At 43.1% G+C, this 17,018-nt stretch overlaps 1 protein-coding gene across 1 annotated transcript in view; it reads left to right on the forward strand.

The window, feature by feature from the left end:
• Positions 1–17,018, forward strand: part of NECAB2 (N-terminal EF-hand calcium binding protein 2) — a gene marked incomplete at both ends in the record, with an annotated part of 152,207 nt that overhangs the window by 6,838 nt on the left and 128,351 nt on the right. The window contains one exon of the mRNA XM_083370720.1: positions 8,557–8,581. Coding sequence (XP_083226846.1) covers positions 8,557–8,581 — 25 coding nt within the window. The remainder of the gene's footprint in view (positions 1–8,556; positions 8,582–17,018) is intronic.

Below are 17,018 nucleotides of genomic sequence, written 5' to 3' on the forward strand. Positions count from 1 at the left end.
TAGTTAATAGGGACACGGTGGCTCAGTGGGTTAGGACGCTGAGCTTGTCGATCAGAAGGTCGGCAGTTTGGCGGGTCGAATCCCGAGTGCCGCGTAGCAGAGTGAGCGCCTGTTACTCGTCCCAGCTTCTGCCAACCTAGCAGTTCGAAAGCACGTAATGCAAGTAGAAAAATAGGGACCACTACGGTGGGAAGGTAACAGCGTTCCGTTCGCCTTTGGCGTCTAGTCATGCCGGCCACATGACCACGGAGACGTCCTCGGACAAGCGCTGGCTCTTCGGCTTTGAAACGGAGATGAGCACCGGCCCCTAGAGTCGGAAAACGACTAGCACGCATGTGCGGGGGAACCTTTACCTTTACCTTTACCTTTACCTAAGGGTAGTTTAATGAGTCCAGAAGAGAGACTCAGATCTTCTTCAAACTACTTGAAATGAAATAGTGGTAGTGACTTTTCCTCTGAATATCGGAGCATTCTTGATGCAATATTGGAGGCAGATACATATGCTGGCTTGCTAATTTATTTCTTTGCAATTGTCTTAAAGGTAACATTGAGTAGATTGCTGCAGTGCAAAATACTATATTTGTGTTCTGGTTGTGACACTGTTCAATCAATTCAGCTCTATCCAACTCTTAATTGTTGACCTGCATCCCTCTTTTGAAGCAGCCATTTATGTCAGGTGGGAAAGATCTGGTCCACGTGTGGTCCAATTTAACTGAGTTATTGCTAAAAATCTATGCACAGGCATTTTCTCCGCTAATGTTCAGCAGCTGGTTATAGTTAGATAAGGCTCAACAGCAATCAAGGGGGAGGGGGTCGAACACAGAACATAGAATCATAGGTCTGGAAGGGACCTTGGAGGTCATCTAGTCCAGGGCTTTTCAACCAGTGGTATGGGTACCACCTGTGGCACATTGGCACCTGGCAGGTGGTACTTGACCATCCTAGAAAAGTGGTAGCGGGGGAGGGGAATGAGCTGAACCGGTGGCAGCACCGCACAAGCCTGAGCGAGAGACGGCTGGAGCTGCAGGGCTGTCAGGGCTCAGCGGAAGCGCCAGGATCAGCACCAGAATCCAGCTGGAGCTCAACGCTGATCCTGGCACTTCTGAGCCCAGAAGAAGCACCGATCAGCTGGAATGTTGCAGCATCTCCAGGGTCTTGTGATTTACATTCAGATGCTTGGCAACTGATTCATATTTATGACGGTCACTGTGTCCCAGGGTCATGTGAAGTGACCAAAACCTGCTGCAACCACCCAGCAGACGGGGGGAATAAAAAACACCCCCACCCCGCCCCCGCTGCCAATCCTCAACAGAAATGCTCACAACAATGAAAACCTCGGACAGGAGGAAGAGCGCCGCCGGGCAGGCAGGCAGGTGTCTTGCTTGGCTGTGGCTTGGCGGGGCCACTTTTTTCAGTGCCATTGTAACTTCGAACAGTCACTAAGCGAACTGTTGTAAGTCGAGGACTACCTGTACTTCATCACTTTTTTTTTTTGGTCATCAAGTTTTTGAGACCTTGCTAGGCGAATGGTGGTACTTGGATGTTGCCATATCCTAAAAGTGGTACAATGGGTGAGAAGGTTGAAAAGCCCTGCTTTGGAGGTTCTTCTGATGGAGTTTTTCAAAGTGTTAGCTGAGTCTGACTCTAAATATTCAGGAGAGAGAGAGAGAGAGAGAGAGAGGAAAAAAAAAACTTGTTTGTGTATAGATTTATCTCTGGGGTGCCTTTGTGGGGGTGGGTGCTAACAAATGAGTGATTGCTCTTCTAAATTTATACTGCCTGTCCTGAAATATTCTCCCCAATGAAAGTAGAGCTATCTTATTCAGTTCAATTCAATCTTTATTATGGTCACAGAGCAGCACAAAAAATTAAACATTAAAATAAAACAGCACTGAGCAGAACCAAATAGAGTGAGGCACAGTAGAACCTAGAATCATAAGGCTGGAAGGGGTCTTGGAGGTCATCTAGTCCAACCCCCTGCTCAAGGCAGGAGACCTTAAACCAACCCAGTCAAATGCTTATCCAGATTTTAAGTTTTAAGGTCAGATATAAAGTTGAAAAAGGAGATACACAGTCCTCAACGTTTGACCACAACTGAGTCCAAAATCTCTGTTGTTAGGTGACACAGTTGTTAAGTGAATTTTGCCCCATTTTATGACCTTTCCTTGCCACAGCCGTTAAATGAATCACTGCCGCTGATTAGTTGTTAAGTGAATCTGGCTTTCCCCATTGACTTTGCTTGTCAGAAGGTTGCAAAAGTGGATTACATGACCCCAGGATGCAGCGACCGTCATAAACATGAGTCAGTTGCCAAGCGTCCGAATTTTGAGCCTGTGATCCTGGGGATGCTGCAAAGGTTGTAACTGTGAAAAACAGTCATAAATCACTTTTCTCGGTGCCATTGTGATTTGAACGGTCACTAAACACTGTTGTATTAACTGTAATACGGCACTAAGGTAAAAGTAAAGGTTCCCCCGCACGTGTGTGCTAGTCGTTTCCGACTCTAGGGACCGGTGCTCATCTCCGTTTCAAAGCCGAAGAGCCAGCGCTTGTCCAAGGACGTCTCCGTGGTCATGTGGCCAGCATGACTAGACGCCAAAGGCGCACGGAACGCTGTTACCTTCCCACCGTAGTGGTCCCTATTTTTCTACTTGCATTTTTTACGTGCTTTCGAACTGCTAGGTTGGCAGAAGCTGGGACGAGTAACAGGCGCTCACTCTGTTACACAGCACTCAGGATTCGGCCCGCCAAACTGCCGACCTTCCGATTGACAATCTCAGCGTCCTAACCCACTGAGCCACCGCGTCCCTAATACATCACTAATATACTACAAATAATGGTCAAGCCAACAGGCAACCAAAGTCTGCCTCAGGCAGTGGAACAGCTACTCTCGGAGCAACTGAATCTGACAATAATTTTACCTAAAAATGATCAGTTTCTGGGATATTTAACCAGGTAAGGTGTGAGTCCCTATGGGGGGGGGTGAGCTACCCTATTTTATATTGAGCCTTGGTGGAGCAGTGGGCTAATGCAGGCATATACATAGAATGAAGGCTATTGCTAAGCACATTGATTTGTGCTTTAGATTGTAAGCCGCCCTGAGTCTTCGGAGAAGGGCGGGATATAAATGGGATTTTTTTTAAAAAAGTACACTTTTGAGGCGGGGTGAGGTGGGGTGTCGGTTGACATGCCTAACAATGCAGGAGAGATCTTAGTGTAAAACAAATTCCAGGCCAGAGCGAGGCACAAGATGAATTGCATGAATTTGGTTCACAGAAGGGACATTCCAGATGGTGTTTAATTGGGGGTTGCATTTAAGGAAGGTCCTATCCCAGGGGTAGGCCACCTTGGCTCTTTTATGACTCGTAGACTTCAACTCCCAGAATTCCTGAGCCAGCATGGCTCAGCTTGGAAACCTCTCCCTTTTCCCTCAGCATGGCTGGCTCAGGAATTCTGGGAGTTGAAGTCCACGAGTCATAAAAGAGCCAAGGTTGCCTACCCCTGTCCTATCCACAGGTAGGAAAAAACACCAATTGCACAACTATGGAGTAGGCGGCACCTGGCTCAACAGTGGGGCTTGTGATAGGGAACTAGGGGTCCTGGTGCAAGGGTTCCTGACCCATGGTCCGCACAAGCAACGGGTGAGCGCACAAGTGTGCGAACCTGTATTTGCAAGTGGCAGGCAGGCATGCAAAACCCTCCCCTCTCCCCACTGCTGCCATCACCACCACTGGTCCGCAGAGCTAGAAAGGTTGGCAACCGCTGTCCTCATAGTAGGCAATCACAAGTATGGGCCAGCAGTGTGTAGGAGATGACTGTGTAGAGCCCAAGGGTTGGGTCAAACACGTCATCAATCTGGAGTCTCTACACCCCCATAACAGACTTACATCCAGCCCCACCCTCATATCCGATGCCAATTTGCCTTGTCCATTGATAGTTCAGAGTCTTTTGCATATATAGCATGAAACAAAATTGTAACAACTCTATCCGGGTACCAAAAAAGCCAACACAGTGCTAGGCTGCATTAACAGAGGGATAGAATTAAGATCATGTGAAGTGTTAATACCACTTTATAATGCCTTGGTAAGGCCACACTTGGAATCCTGCATCCAGTTTTAGTCACCACCATGTAAAAAAGATGTTGAGACTCTGGAAAGAGTGCAGAGAAGAGCAACAAAGATGATTAGGGGACTGGAGGCTAAAACACATAAGGAACGTTTGCTGGAATTAGGTACGTCTAGTTAAAATGAAAAGAAGGATGAGGGGTGACATGATAGCAGTCTTCTAATATCCCAGGGGCTGCCCCAAAGAAGAGGGAGTCAAGCTATTCTCCAAAGCACTGGAAGGCAGGACAAGAAGCAACGGATGGAAACTCATCAAGGAGAAAAGCAACCTGGAACTAAGGAGAAATTCTAGGAAATGTCCCACATCATTCTTTTCCTTTTTTTTGATCCAGTCCTTTCCCAAAGACCGACTTGGTTAATTCATCTTACTTTACATTACTCTCCTTTCAGAACTATCCAATATTTACCTAGAGCTATATATTGCAAGAAAAGGGACGTAGTGGCTCAGTGGGTTAGGACGCTGAGCTTGTCGATCAGAAGGTCGGCAGTTTGGCGGGTCGAATCCCGAGTGCCGCGTAACAGAGTGAGCGCCTGTTACTCGTCCCAGCTTCTGCCAACCTAGCAGTTCGAAAGCATGTAAAAAAAAATGCAAGTAGAAAAATAGGGACCACTCCGGTGGGAAGGTAACAGCGTTCCGTGCGCCTTTGGTGTCTAGTCATGCCGGCCACATAACCACAGGGACGTCCTCGGACAAGCGCTGGCTCTTCGGCTTTGAAATGGAGATGAGCACCGGCCCCGAGAGTCGGAAATGACTAGCACGCGTGTGCGGGGGAACCTTTACCTTTTTATATATTGCAAGAGTCACCATTTAATTTAAGGACAGGGTCACCTTAATGCCGCTTCAGAGTTTTTGCAATCAAATGATTAAAGCAAACAGTGGAAAGCAAGGTTTGGTAGGTAAAATCCTCCTCACCCAGGCGCCATGCAAAGGGATTAGAACTACAAGAACTACTACACCCAGATTCCTAAATCATCCATTTATGGAATTCATTCAGCCTGGTTTTTTTCTCTCTGCTTCTACTGCACATTTATTCCAATCCATTGTTTGTGCCATTAGCTGCCTTATAGGTGGGCAATTAAACTGTATCTTAACAGCTGGCTTTCTTTGCACCGCAGACTTGAAACGCTGCGGCTCTTTGTCAATTCTCATTTCAGATTAGCTCTGTTAGCAGCACACTTTAGAGGCTGGTTGGAGCCGGCATTTCCTTTAATGCTAACTTTGTCCAGATTCAAGCATCGCTTTGGGTATATTTAAAAGGCAGAAATCAACATGACTGGTCTCTGTGATAGTATTGCCCGAGATAATCTTGCTTTTGATCCCCTATGTTTTGTCTGATGTTTCCGACTGCCCCCTTTTTTTCTTCCATCACTGTTTCTTTTGAGTTATGACCCAGAAAATAAAGCCTTTTGCTTTCCAGCTGAACGAAAGCTATTTTTATGACAGCCTTTTCATCCTGTTGACATTGTGTCTAGTTGTGGTTGTTTAATCAGGTGCCCTCCGTAGCTCAAATGAATGAGCTCAATACTGTGTGTGTGTGTATAACATCTCTCTATGTGTGTATGTCTACATACACGTACGTATACGTATGCATATACATATACATATACATATACAGTACATATACATATACATAAAAGCAAATTGCCTATGGATAGTGCCAGTTACTAGGGACGCGGTGGCTCAGTGGGTTAGGACGCTGAGCTTGTCGATCAGATGGTCGGCAGTTTGGCGGGTCGAATCCCGAGTGCCGCGTAGCAGAGTGAGCGCCTGTTACTCGTCCCAGCTTCTGCCAACCTAGCAGTTCGAAAGCACGTAAATATGCAAGTAGAAAAATAGGGACCACTCCGGTGGGAAGGTAACAGCGTTCCGTGCGCCTTTGGCGTCTAGTCATGCCGGCCACATGACCACGGAGACGTCCTCGGACAAGCGCTGGCTCTTCGGCTTTGAAACGGAGATGAGCACCGGCCCCTAGAGTCGGAAACGACTAGCACGCATGTGCGGGGGAACCTTTACCTTTACCTAGTGCCAGTTAAGAAGGCTTTAAACGGGTTGTTGTGCTTTCAAGGATTTCAGTAAAATAATGAGTATATGCAAAAAATTGTTTTCTTCAACTGCTTGTTAGGACAAGAATAGGGAAGCAAGTTGCTCTCTTTTATTTCTGATCACAGATCTGTCTATCTATCTATCTATCTATCTATCTATCTATCTATCTATCTATCTATCTATCTATCTATCTCCATCTCCAGCTGTATCCATCCATCCATCTGCTCATCTGTCCATCTATCCATTTCTCTCTCTTTCTCTCATCTCCATCTCCATCTGCATCCATCCATCCGTCCATCTGTATCTATCTATCTATTTGTCTCTGTCCGTCCATCTATCTATCTGTCTGTCTGTCTGTCTCTGTCCATCTCTCTCTCTCTCTCTCTCTCTCTCTCTCTCTCTCTCTCTCTCTCTCTCTCTCTCTCTCTCTCTCTCTCTCTCTCTCTCTCTCTCTCTCTGACTCTAACTCTAACTCTATATCTATCTAAAGTATGAGAAAGAAATTCAAAACAATTCTCTCTTGATTCAGTTTGGGATAAAAGAGGAACTCTCTTAATTCTTGTAACAGGCCTTGCAGCAATAAAGGAGCATCCAGAAGTGCTTGCAGTTCTTAGCCTGGCCTAGCTTGAAGGGCTGTGTTTCTTTTCACTTTTATTTCTCCCTGTCCTCTACTTGTTCATTTATTTATTCATCTATTATTCAATTTATATGATGGCCAGCTCCAGTCATTTTGGGTGACCCGGAACCATTCTTGGTGAAATTCCAGCTGGGGAACTCGAATGGCTCTGCTTTTTAAAATCATCATCATCATCATCATCATCATCATCATTTAAGTTAATCATGAATTCCAACCCATCTGGAGAATAGCAGCTTCTGGGGGTGGGGTTGCCTTCAGCAATGAATTGCCTCCATCTCTAAAGTGGTTTTTCAAACCAATTTATTTTTTTGTTTACAGTATTTGTCTCCAGATATTATTTCCACAAGATGTCTCCCATTATTCGTGTGTGTGTGTGTGTGTGTGTCTCCCCCACTCCTTACCCTGCTTCTGCTTCTGCTTGGTTTGGTCTAAATTTATCTCCTTGCCATGCAGAGCGAGCTGGTCTCTCTCTTCTTTTGCTATCCCACATTAATTATACAAGCCTTGTGAGTTCACCGAGACCGGCTTTGCTGACCCGTTCTCTTCTTTAATACCGGAGTATATCAAATATCATTTGACTGTGTATTCTGTTGGCAGTTTCGCCCGCTAAGCTTGGCCCTTGATAACACTTCTTCTTTCTTATCCGTCTCGTTCATTACTCCACCTATCCGTTTCTTCCGACAAACTGGGAAATAGCTTGTACGCTTCAGATCCTCACCTCACTGCAATTCGGTTATCTTTGTCAGATTTCTTCCCCTGGCTGTAACGGGAGCAGTTGCTAAACTTTGTGCGAAGGGTGAGGAACAAAAGTTCAAGTTAAAAAAAGAAGACCTGGTTTTGCTCTCAGCTGTTTTTCTGCCTTGGGGTGGGGGGGCCCCAGGAGAGTTTGCATCACAGAAGCCTCTCTGCAGGTTTTTCCGGGGGGAAAAAATTGGACAGTCGTCGGTCCACCGTGGTATGAGATCTCTGCCTTGGGTAAGGGGTTGGACTAGAAGATCTCCAAGGTCCCTTCCAGCCTGCTGATTCTATGATTCTTGGTGATTTCTGAGTTGGTTGTTTTCTTGTAGACCTTTCATTACACTGACTAGGTTAACATCATCAGCCAATAGCACTGAGGATGTTGCCTAGTTTGGGTAATGAAACATCTGCAAGAAAACAACCTCGGAGAGTTCCAAGAATCATAGAATCAGCAGGTTATGATGATTATGATTGAGTCTGGCAAGTACATTCCTAAGATTGTGATGGTTATAGAGTGGGTCACCACGGGACTGAACCTGATTTTGCAAGCTTTTGTGTGACTGCTTCTAAATTTTGTTATTTCTGTTTTTTAATTGTGGTTAGATTCTTAGAATCACTGGGGGTGGGGGGCGGAAATGTGTGGTCATATAAATCAAAATAAACAAATAAATATGCCAAAGAATATTCCCAGCCACTGTAGTTTCTCCATTGTAATTTATAGTTTGCTGCAGCGTATGTACCCAATCAAGCTGGCTTGTTCAACAAGTTATGGTTAATACAATCATAGCTTAAAGCAAAGTTTCTGCAAAGCCAGTTTTTTTCCCCCCCTTGTTTGATTTGGGCTTCATATGCTGTATTGGTCTCCAGCCATTATAGTATGTAAACTAGGATTTGTGGCTTAGCATGATATAAGAACTAAACTTGTGGGTTTAATGCATAAAAAAACAGTATTTGTTTGAACCATCGTGAGCAAGCTATAATGAAATAGTAAATATGTCTTTTTTTAATTCTAGATCTTCAGACGAGCAGACAAAAATGGTGAGTTCCTTCCTTCCTTCCTTCCTTCCTTCCTTCCTTCCTTCCTTCCTTCTTTCCTTCCTTCCTTCCTTCCTTCCTTTCCCTTCCTTCCTTCCTTCCTTCCTTCCTTCCTTCCTTCCTTCCTTCCTTCCTTCCTTTCTTTCTTTCTTTCTTTCTTTCTTTCTTTCTTTTCCTTCCTTCCTTCCTTCCTTCCTTCCTTCCTTCCTTCCTTCCTTCCTTCCTTCCTTCCTTCCTTTCTTTCTTTCTTTCTTTCTTTCTTTCTTTCTTTCTTTCTTTCTTTCTTTCTTTCTGATGTTGCATTGCTGAAAAGATAAATATTGATTCTTGCAAAGAAGAGTGTTTGAGAGGGAGATATGCAGACAGTCTTTAAATACCTGAAATAGAATCCTACAGTTTTAAAAAAAATCAGGATTATTTTAGAAGAGAATATTTGTAGCTCAGGGTTGAAATAAGGGTCCTTGGTGCTCTCTGAGCTGGGTGGTTTTCTTGCAGATGTTTCATTACCAAACTAAGCAACATCATCAGTGCTAGAAAGGAGTGGTGTGCAAACTGATGATGTTACCTAGTTTGGTAATGAAACGTCTGCAAGAAAGCCACCAAGCATCCCACATAGAATATTTTCTTTAGTATCCCCAAATAAAGGTCATAGAATTGTTCATTTGTACCCTCATTTATATGCAGCTTCCACCTAGGATTCTAGCCCATTTGCAAATGGCTCTGAAATTCATAGATTCAGATTGAATGTCAGGAAAAATTTCCTAACAGTACGAACAGTTTGATAATATGAGAACTGGCCATGCTTCAGAAATGCTTTGCAGGAAAGATGCTTTGTCCCTTGTACCAATGGCACACACATCTTCTCTCTTCTGCTCGCTAAAACAGTCTAACTTCTTTTCAGCTTTTGATAAAAGAATGTGGCCTGTTTAAGAAGGCAATTTGTTCGAGCTAATATGGTTCTTAAAAGCTTTTTTTTTAGGCTTGCACAGATTGAACGAACGCTTGAATAATTTTCAATGGATGCTCAGCCGTAGATAATTGCACCCATGTTCCAAAAGGGTGATGGGCTTTGTGATATGTCCAGGCAGAAGCTGGACACCCATTTGTCAGAGTAGCTTTAAATTCCAATGAGTAGAAGGTTTGTCTGTTTGTTTGTTGATTCGTGTCAGAAGCATCACACTTAAAATAAGGTACATGACGTATGACATAAAAATCAAGATATAAAATACAGGATTAAGATATGCACAAATTAAACAGATTTACCCAGAAACTGGTAACATTAATTATGTTCTGTCACACTGCCATGAAGTCCTCAAGTGTTCAGTGATCGGGACACCAAGGGGTATGTTTTGTTGTCTGCATCTCACCCACAGTCGCAAAGAACAGACTCCACCCATTGGCTCAGAGAGTCTCTGAATCTTTTGGTACCTGTGTGCAGTCTATTTCCATGCTTCCCAGCTTTCGTCTGACTCTGCGGCCAAGTCCCTTGTTGGCTCCACCCGGTGTTGGTTCTTTGTAGCTGTCCATAGAGCCTAGAGCAGTGATGGCGAACCTTTTAGAGACCGAGTGCCCAAAACTCGCCCCACCCCCACCCTCTCCGCCTGCCCGCCCCGCCCGCTTCACCCTCCACTCTGTAATTTATGTAATTACAAAGTTATTGTATTTATCAACACCTAAAGTCAAAGTTTCCTTGTTTTTTTCCAGTTTCTAGCAAAAAGTTCAGCAGCGGTTTCCAAGTAGAAAACAGAACTAGATAAATTCTTCTCTTTGATCAAAATAGTTTGGCCATCTTTACTAACTACAAAAACCTCCACCAAAAAACAAAAGAAAAGAAACAATGCAGGATTAGAAATTAAATGGTGCGTACATCAGCTGTTTACCCAGGTAATAGCAATAGTACCTAGACTTATATACCGCTTCACAGTGCTTTACAGCCCCCTCTAAGCGGTTTACAGAGTCAGCTTATTGCCCCCAACCATCTGGGTCCTCATTTTACTGACCTCGGAAGGATGGAAGGCTGAGTCGATTTTGATCCAGTCAAGATTGAACTGCTGGCAGTGGGCAAAGTCAGCCTGCAATATTTCATTCTAACCACTGTACATCACGGATGTATGGATGGGCAATAGTAATAGCACTTAGACTTACATACTACAACACAGTGCTTTACATCATTTGAGTAGTTTACAAATGTCAGCCTATTGCCCCCAACCATCTGGGTCCTCATTTTACCAATCTTGGAAGGACGAAAGGCTGAGTCAACCTTGAGCTGGTCAGGATCGAACTGCTGGCAGTCTGCAATACTGCATTCTAACCACTGTGCCACCACACCGAAATTATTGTGCATTGTCACAATGCTAATTAAAGAGTGAGATTTAAGCTGCAAGTTAGTTGCACTTTAGAGTGCTGAAATTCTATGTTGTCAGCCTTAAGAGCCCCGGTGGCGGGGGGGGGGAGATTGTGAACGTGTTGTGACAGCGACCACATGTAGTTGAAGACATTTTGCCAAAGGAAATGTACAGCTTTCCAATTACGCAACCATGGATGCAGCTGTGGTTTATTCGAAAATGTAAAAGAAAGAGAGGAAGTTTCTTATTACATTTATGCAATGATTGCTTTTCCTTATCTGGGTTACTTAGAAACTGTCTGCTTTGAATTATTTAGGGCAGTGATTTTCCAACTTGGCAACTTCAAGTCCCAAAATTCCCCAGCCAACACATCTTAAAGTTGCCAAGTATGAAAAGAACTGGTTTAGAGCAAATTCTGGTTTAGAGGAACGGGGTGAGTTCCCGTTATTTGCTCCAGCTCCTAGCCCACCTAGCAGTTCAAAAGCGTGCAAATGTGAGTAGATAAATAGGTACCATTTTGGTGAAAAGGTAACAGCGCTCCATGATGTCATGCTGGCCACATGACTGTGGAAATGTCTTTGGACAGCACTGGCTCAATTGAAACCAAGAAGAGCACCACCCCTGGCTTTTTAAGGCTTATAGAACATAATTCCTAGGCAGGTGTGTTTGTTTTTCAGGGTATTTAACAAGATCGTAAAAAATGCATCTCTTTTGCCAAGCGGTTTTGTTATTGCCTCCTTTAATGACTGACGTTGGTGTCAGTTTGCGTTTTAATGATATTAGTCCCTCGGTCTCTTTCTTCAACTTTCCTGCTCTTAGCCATATTATTATTATTATTATTATTATTATTATTATTATTATTATTATTATTATTATTATTATATAACTTTTATTCATAAAACATGAAACTCAGTCAACTGAACACTCAAACTGACTGGCACTAATGGCTGACACGGGTTGCTGCCAGCATCCTAGGTATCAACCAGGTATCTCCTTAAAATGTAAGATGATCCGAGTAGTGCAGTTTTTTTGTAGCTTTGCTGGAGTTATTGCAGGAAGCTGCAATTTCTTGATGTATTTTGCAAAGTTTTTGGACATAGTTCCCAATGCCCTGATGACAATGGGTATCACTGTTACATGTTTCATCCATAATCGTGCAGTTTCGATGGCCAGGTTGCAGATTATTATTATTATTATTATTATTATTATTATTATTATTATTATTATTAATAATAATAATAATAATATTGTTGTTGTTGTTGTTGTTAATTTTGGCCTGGGTTTTAAACTAGACAAACCCACAAATTAGGGCTCTGTTAACCAATCAAAGGATGAAGGATGAAAACATTGCCAGGTGCTTAAAAGCGGCCCTCAATGAAATTGAGTTTGACACCCCTGTTCTATTGCAATTTCTATTCTTGATCAGTTTCCTATTAATATAGAATTTATTCTAATTGTGTATATCCACTGGATAGCAGTGAGTTATACATAATAACTTAAGCCTACATATTGCAAGAAAGCTAGAATAGTTTCTGCCCTCTGATTCCTAAGCTGCCCTGTAAAAAGCCTTGGGTGTTTTAATTAACAAATCAAATACACATATAAGGTAGTTGCTTTGTTTTTGTTTTTTGTTTTAACTAGAAGAGGATTAAGGCCCCCGACATTCGTTGCTGAAGACAAAAATGTAAAGAATAAAAGTAATTATTGTAATCCCCGTTAGACTGAGGCTATGAATGTGGATTTATGTACAGTATCTACAAAATCTCCACCAGGTGCTTTTGAGCAAGACTGTTTTGGTATTTGTAAATTATCCTGGAAATAATGATGAGTGATTCTATTAATTTTGCTAGCTGTAGAAATGCAATGCAAAATTGGGCCAGTTCTTAGCAGAACCTGGAATGAACAAAACTGTCATCCATCTACTGTGCACCTGGCCAAATTGAAGATGCGCAGTGGTTCCCAGCGTGTGACAATCGACAATATCTGGCTGGATCTCATTTTAGCAGCTTTGCAATGAAGCAGCAGAAAACTCAAATACCCAGATTGCTAGGGAACTCAAAGGCTTTAAAAATGGCTAAGAACAAATCAGCTATTGTCATACACTATGCTAAACCAGACTTTCCTTAACTGTACGACACTGACCAAGTTGAGTTCACACAGAGCTAAAGAGGAGACTGACAATTCACATCCGTATTCTCAGTGCACATTTTGTGATCCCAGAATCATTTCTGGCGTAGGCAGAGCTGGTTACGGGGTAGGAAAGGGGTCAGGAGGACTATAATTGGAAAACAGGGTATCTTAAGCCTTTGGTTTCTTGGCCTTCAGTTCTATAGAGGAAGGAACTCAAAGTTGATCTTGTGAAAAATATGAGAGAGCGATTAAGAGAGGGAGCAAGGAAGCAACGGGCCCCTAATGGAGGCATTGAAGAAGACGGTGTCATCTTAGGACAGATTAATCTCTTCTCCAAGTCCTCCCCCATGGCTTCCTTCCTTCCTTCCTTCCTTCCTTCCTTCCTTCCTTCCTTCCTTCCTTCCTTCCTTCCTTCTTTCCTTCTTTCCTTCCCCATCACTGGAAGCTTTTAAGAAGAGACTGGACAGCCATTTGTCTGAAACGGGTACAGGGGCTCCTTCTCGAACAGGGGTTGGACTAGAAGACCTCCAAGGTCCCTTCCAACTCTGATATCCTTCCTTCCTTCCTTCCTTCCTTCCTTCCTTCCATCCTTCCTTCCTTCTTCTCATACTTTTTATACAATCAGCTCTAAATCCCTTTACATGTTCAAAATCATGCAGATCCAAGACCGTCTATTGACAATTCATGCCCATTGTTAAATTAAACTCTTCTCTGGGGCATATTGAGCAGGGGGTTTGACTAGAAGCCCTCCAAGATCCCTCCCAACCCTATTATTCTATACCCATGGTAGTGAACCTATGGCACGCATGCCACAGGTGGCACGCAGAGCCCTCTCTGTGGGCACGTGCACCATCACCCCAGTCCTAGGCTTTCAGCTGGGTTTTGTAAAACCTTTTCGCTTTAGGCCTCCGCCGCCGTGTGCAAAAAGAAAAAGGTTCAATCAATCAATTTCAACTTCTCGCGGGGGGAAAAAAGATCTCGCAGAACTGGAATTGGTTGATTGAACTTTTTAGTCCCACCCAGTCTGCCGTTACCATCACAGCCACGCCCACCCAATGGGCCACGCCCACCCGTCAGCTGACGATACATAAGTGGGTTTTGGGTTGCAGTTTGGGCACTCGGTCTCTAAAAGGTTCGCCATCACTGTTCTATACTGTATATGAAAGGCTAAGCAAGAGCTGCTCCAGCTGAGGGTTTTTCCAACTGGGATCCTTGAAAAAGCGAGGAATAAAATCCCATGAATGAAGCCTATTTTCTTTTACCAATAGAGCAGTGGTTTTTTGTTTTTTTTTAATCCCATTTATATCCCGCCCTTCTCCGAAGACTCACAATCTAAGCACAAACCAATGTGCTTAGCAATAGCCTTCATTCTGTGTATATGCCTGCTTATTAGGGCTTTCACACACACCCCAAGCGGCATTATTACAAAGTCAGCTTAATTGCCCCCAACAATCTGGGTCCTCATTTTACCTACCTGGGAAGGATGGAAGGCTGAGTCAACCTTGAGCCTGGTGGGACTCGAACCTGCACTAATTGCAGGCAGCTGGTGTTACTTAAGGAGGCATTAGCCCACTGCTCCACCAAGGCTCCACCAAGTGTTTCACAACCTTGGCAACTTAAAATTGGGTGAACCTCAAGTCCCAAAATTCCCCAGCCAGTATGAATCCTGGGAGTTGAAGTCCACACGTCTTTAAGTTGCCATCGTTGAGAAACTCTGCTCTACAGCTCTGCTTTTTGATCAGTATTCTTAGTCATATTTTTTTAAAAAAACAAACTAACAGATTCCATGGCTTGGAAAACATGGACCCTTTCATCTGACTGTTATATGAAAGTTTTAGATAAAGGCTGGACAAAATCAGTGGACAGAAACTAATCAAGGAGAGAACCAATCTAGATACGACCAAGGAGAAATTTCTTGTCAGTGAGAACAATTAAAACTTGCCTCCAGAAGTTTCGGGTGCTCCATTACTGGAAGTTTTTAAGGAGAGATTGGACAGTTACTTGTCTGAAATGGTATAGGGCAGGGGTAGGCAACCTCGGCTCTTTTATGACTCACGAACTTCAACTCCCAGAATTCCTGAGTCAGCATAGGAATTCTGGGAGTTGAAGTCCATGAGTCATAAAAGAGCCGAGGTTGCCTACCCCTGGTATAGGGATTGGACTAGTAGACCCCCAAGGTCCCTTCCGACTCTCTTATTCTGTCATTTTATTTTCCGCTAACATACTGTACATTCTTGTTCGTGGAAGTGTTTTCTGAAATATGTGAACTGAATTGAAACAAGTAAGTAAAATAATTTTCATCGGCAGTCACGACTGATTCTATGATAAAAAGCTAGCTGTTTCAGTTCAAAGTGACCTTCACATAAAAATGGCATCATACATCAATTAGGGGCAGAAATTTAAACAGGAAAAAACTTACCTATTTTTTAAAATACATATTAAAAGACATGATAGATTATCCTTAGAGATAGTTTTTATGGTAATTTTGTTTTTTGTTTTTTTTAAAAAAAGATTGGATTCTCAGAAAAACCTGGAAACACATATTGGCATGGATTTAAGTTAGGAATAAATACCCTTCCATGTATGGTCCCTTTTCTTCTCTCCATTTGCAGAAAGATTGTGTGAAAGCATTTAGCAGTAGTTTGGAATCTATGGTTTATGGCTTAATGTATTATATGAACTTGCCCAAATGTAGTTCAAGCAAAATCTGCTTTCAGCACAGCGTATGATCTCAGCCAAAAAAATGTTGAATTTTCAAAAGCCATTAGACAAATCCTTTGTGAGATCAACTTAGAATTCAGTATTCTGCTCTAGGCAATCTATTCAAAAGTATAGCATAGTTATTGTTAAAATATATATATATAAAAAGGGGCAATTAGGACTCAGGATGAAAAAGAGCCCCATTCTACTTGAGGCTAACAGAAATTATTTTAATAAAAGAACGTGAGTAATTGTAGCCATAGAGACAGACCTATCTACCAAATCTGAATTTGCTTGGTTTCCATTTCCAACCTTGAGCAACTCTGTTCCCTTTGCTGTTGAACACAATGTTTAAAAACATGCACACAAATGCATGTCCGTATTTGTTTCTCTTAGGATATGCATTTAGTAAATGATCAATATACCCTTCCCTTAATGTGTGCTTTTGAGACTAATCGTTCTCTCCCACAGCTGTATTTTGGTGCTCTCCTTACAGAGACGTCTTTATTTGTGTTTTTGGGAATGTGCTACAAAATTCAATAAAATATACCGATGAACATATAGCTGCATTCTGGTTTCAGTACAGCAGGGGTGTCAAACTCAATTTCATTGAGGGCCACATCAGCATTGTGGTTGCCCTTGGGGTGTCGGGTGGGTATGGCCAGGGTGGGTGCGGCCTACTGGGTGGGCGTGGCTAGAGTGCGTATGGCCTACTGGGTGGGCGTGGCCAGCTCTACATCATTGGCATCAAGGGTGCCTATGGGGGTCTGGGCAGAACAGATCTGAGGGTCTCTGGCAGAAGGAGGGTCTCTGGGCCAGGGCCAAGGCAGAGGGGGCCGTTCCCTCACTGTTTCCAGGATGGCTTCGGGGGCCGCATGAAACCACTTCGCGGGCCGGATCTGGCCCTGGGCCTTGTGTTTGACATGTCTGCAGTACAGGTAGACTTTGACTTATGACCACAGTTGAGCCCCAAATTTCTGTACGCTAAGCGAGACATTTGTTTTTTTTTATTAAAGAGTTTTACAAAAACAAAATTTTACAATATATCCCCAAATCCCTCCCACCCCAAACCCACCCACTTCCCCCCCCCCACTTCCCAGAGCTAAATACAGGATTATAGTTACAATAATCATATTCTAAATAAAAATTATGCATAATATACAATTAACCAAATTCATAATGCGCTTTAACTCTCTTTTAACATAACTACAAACAACGTACCAATAACAATATCCCACTAAAATCTACTCATAAGCTAAATGGTA

Source organism: Vipera ursinii (assembly GCF_947247035.1).
Source record: "Vipera ursinii genome assembly, chromosome: 10".
Taxonomy (NCBI): Eukaryota; Metazoa; Chordata; class Lepidosauria; order Squamata; family Viperidae; genus Vipera; species Vipera ursinii.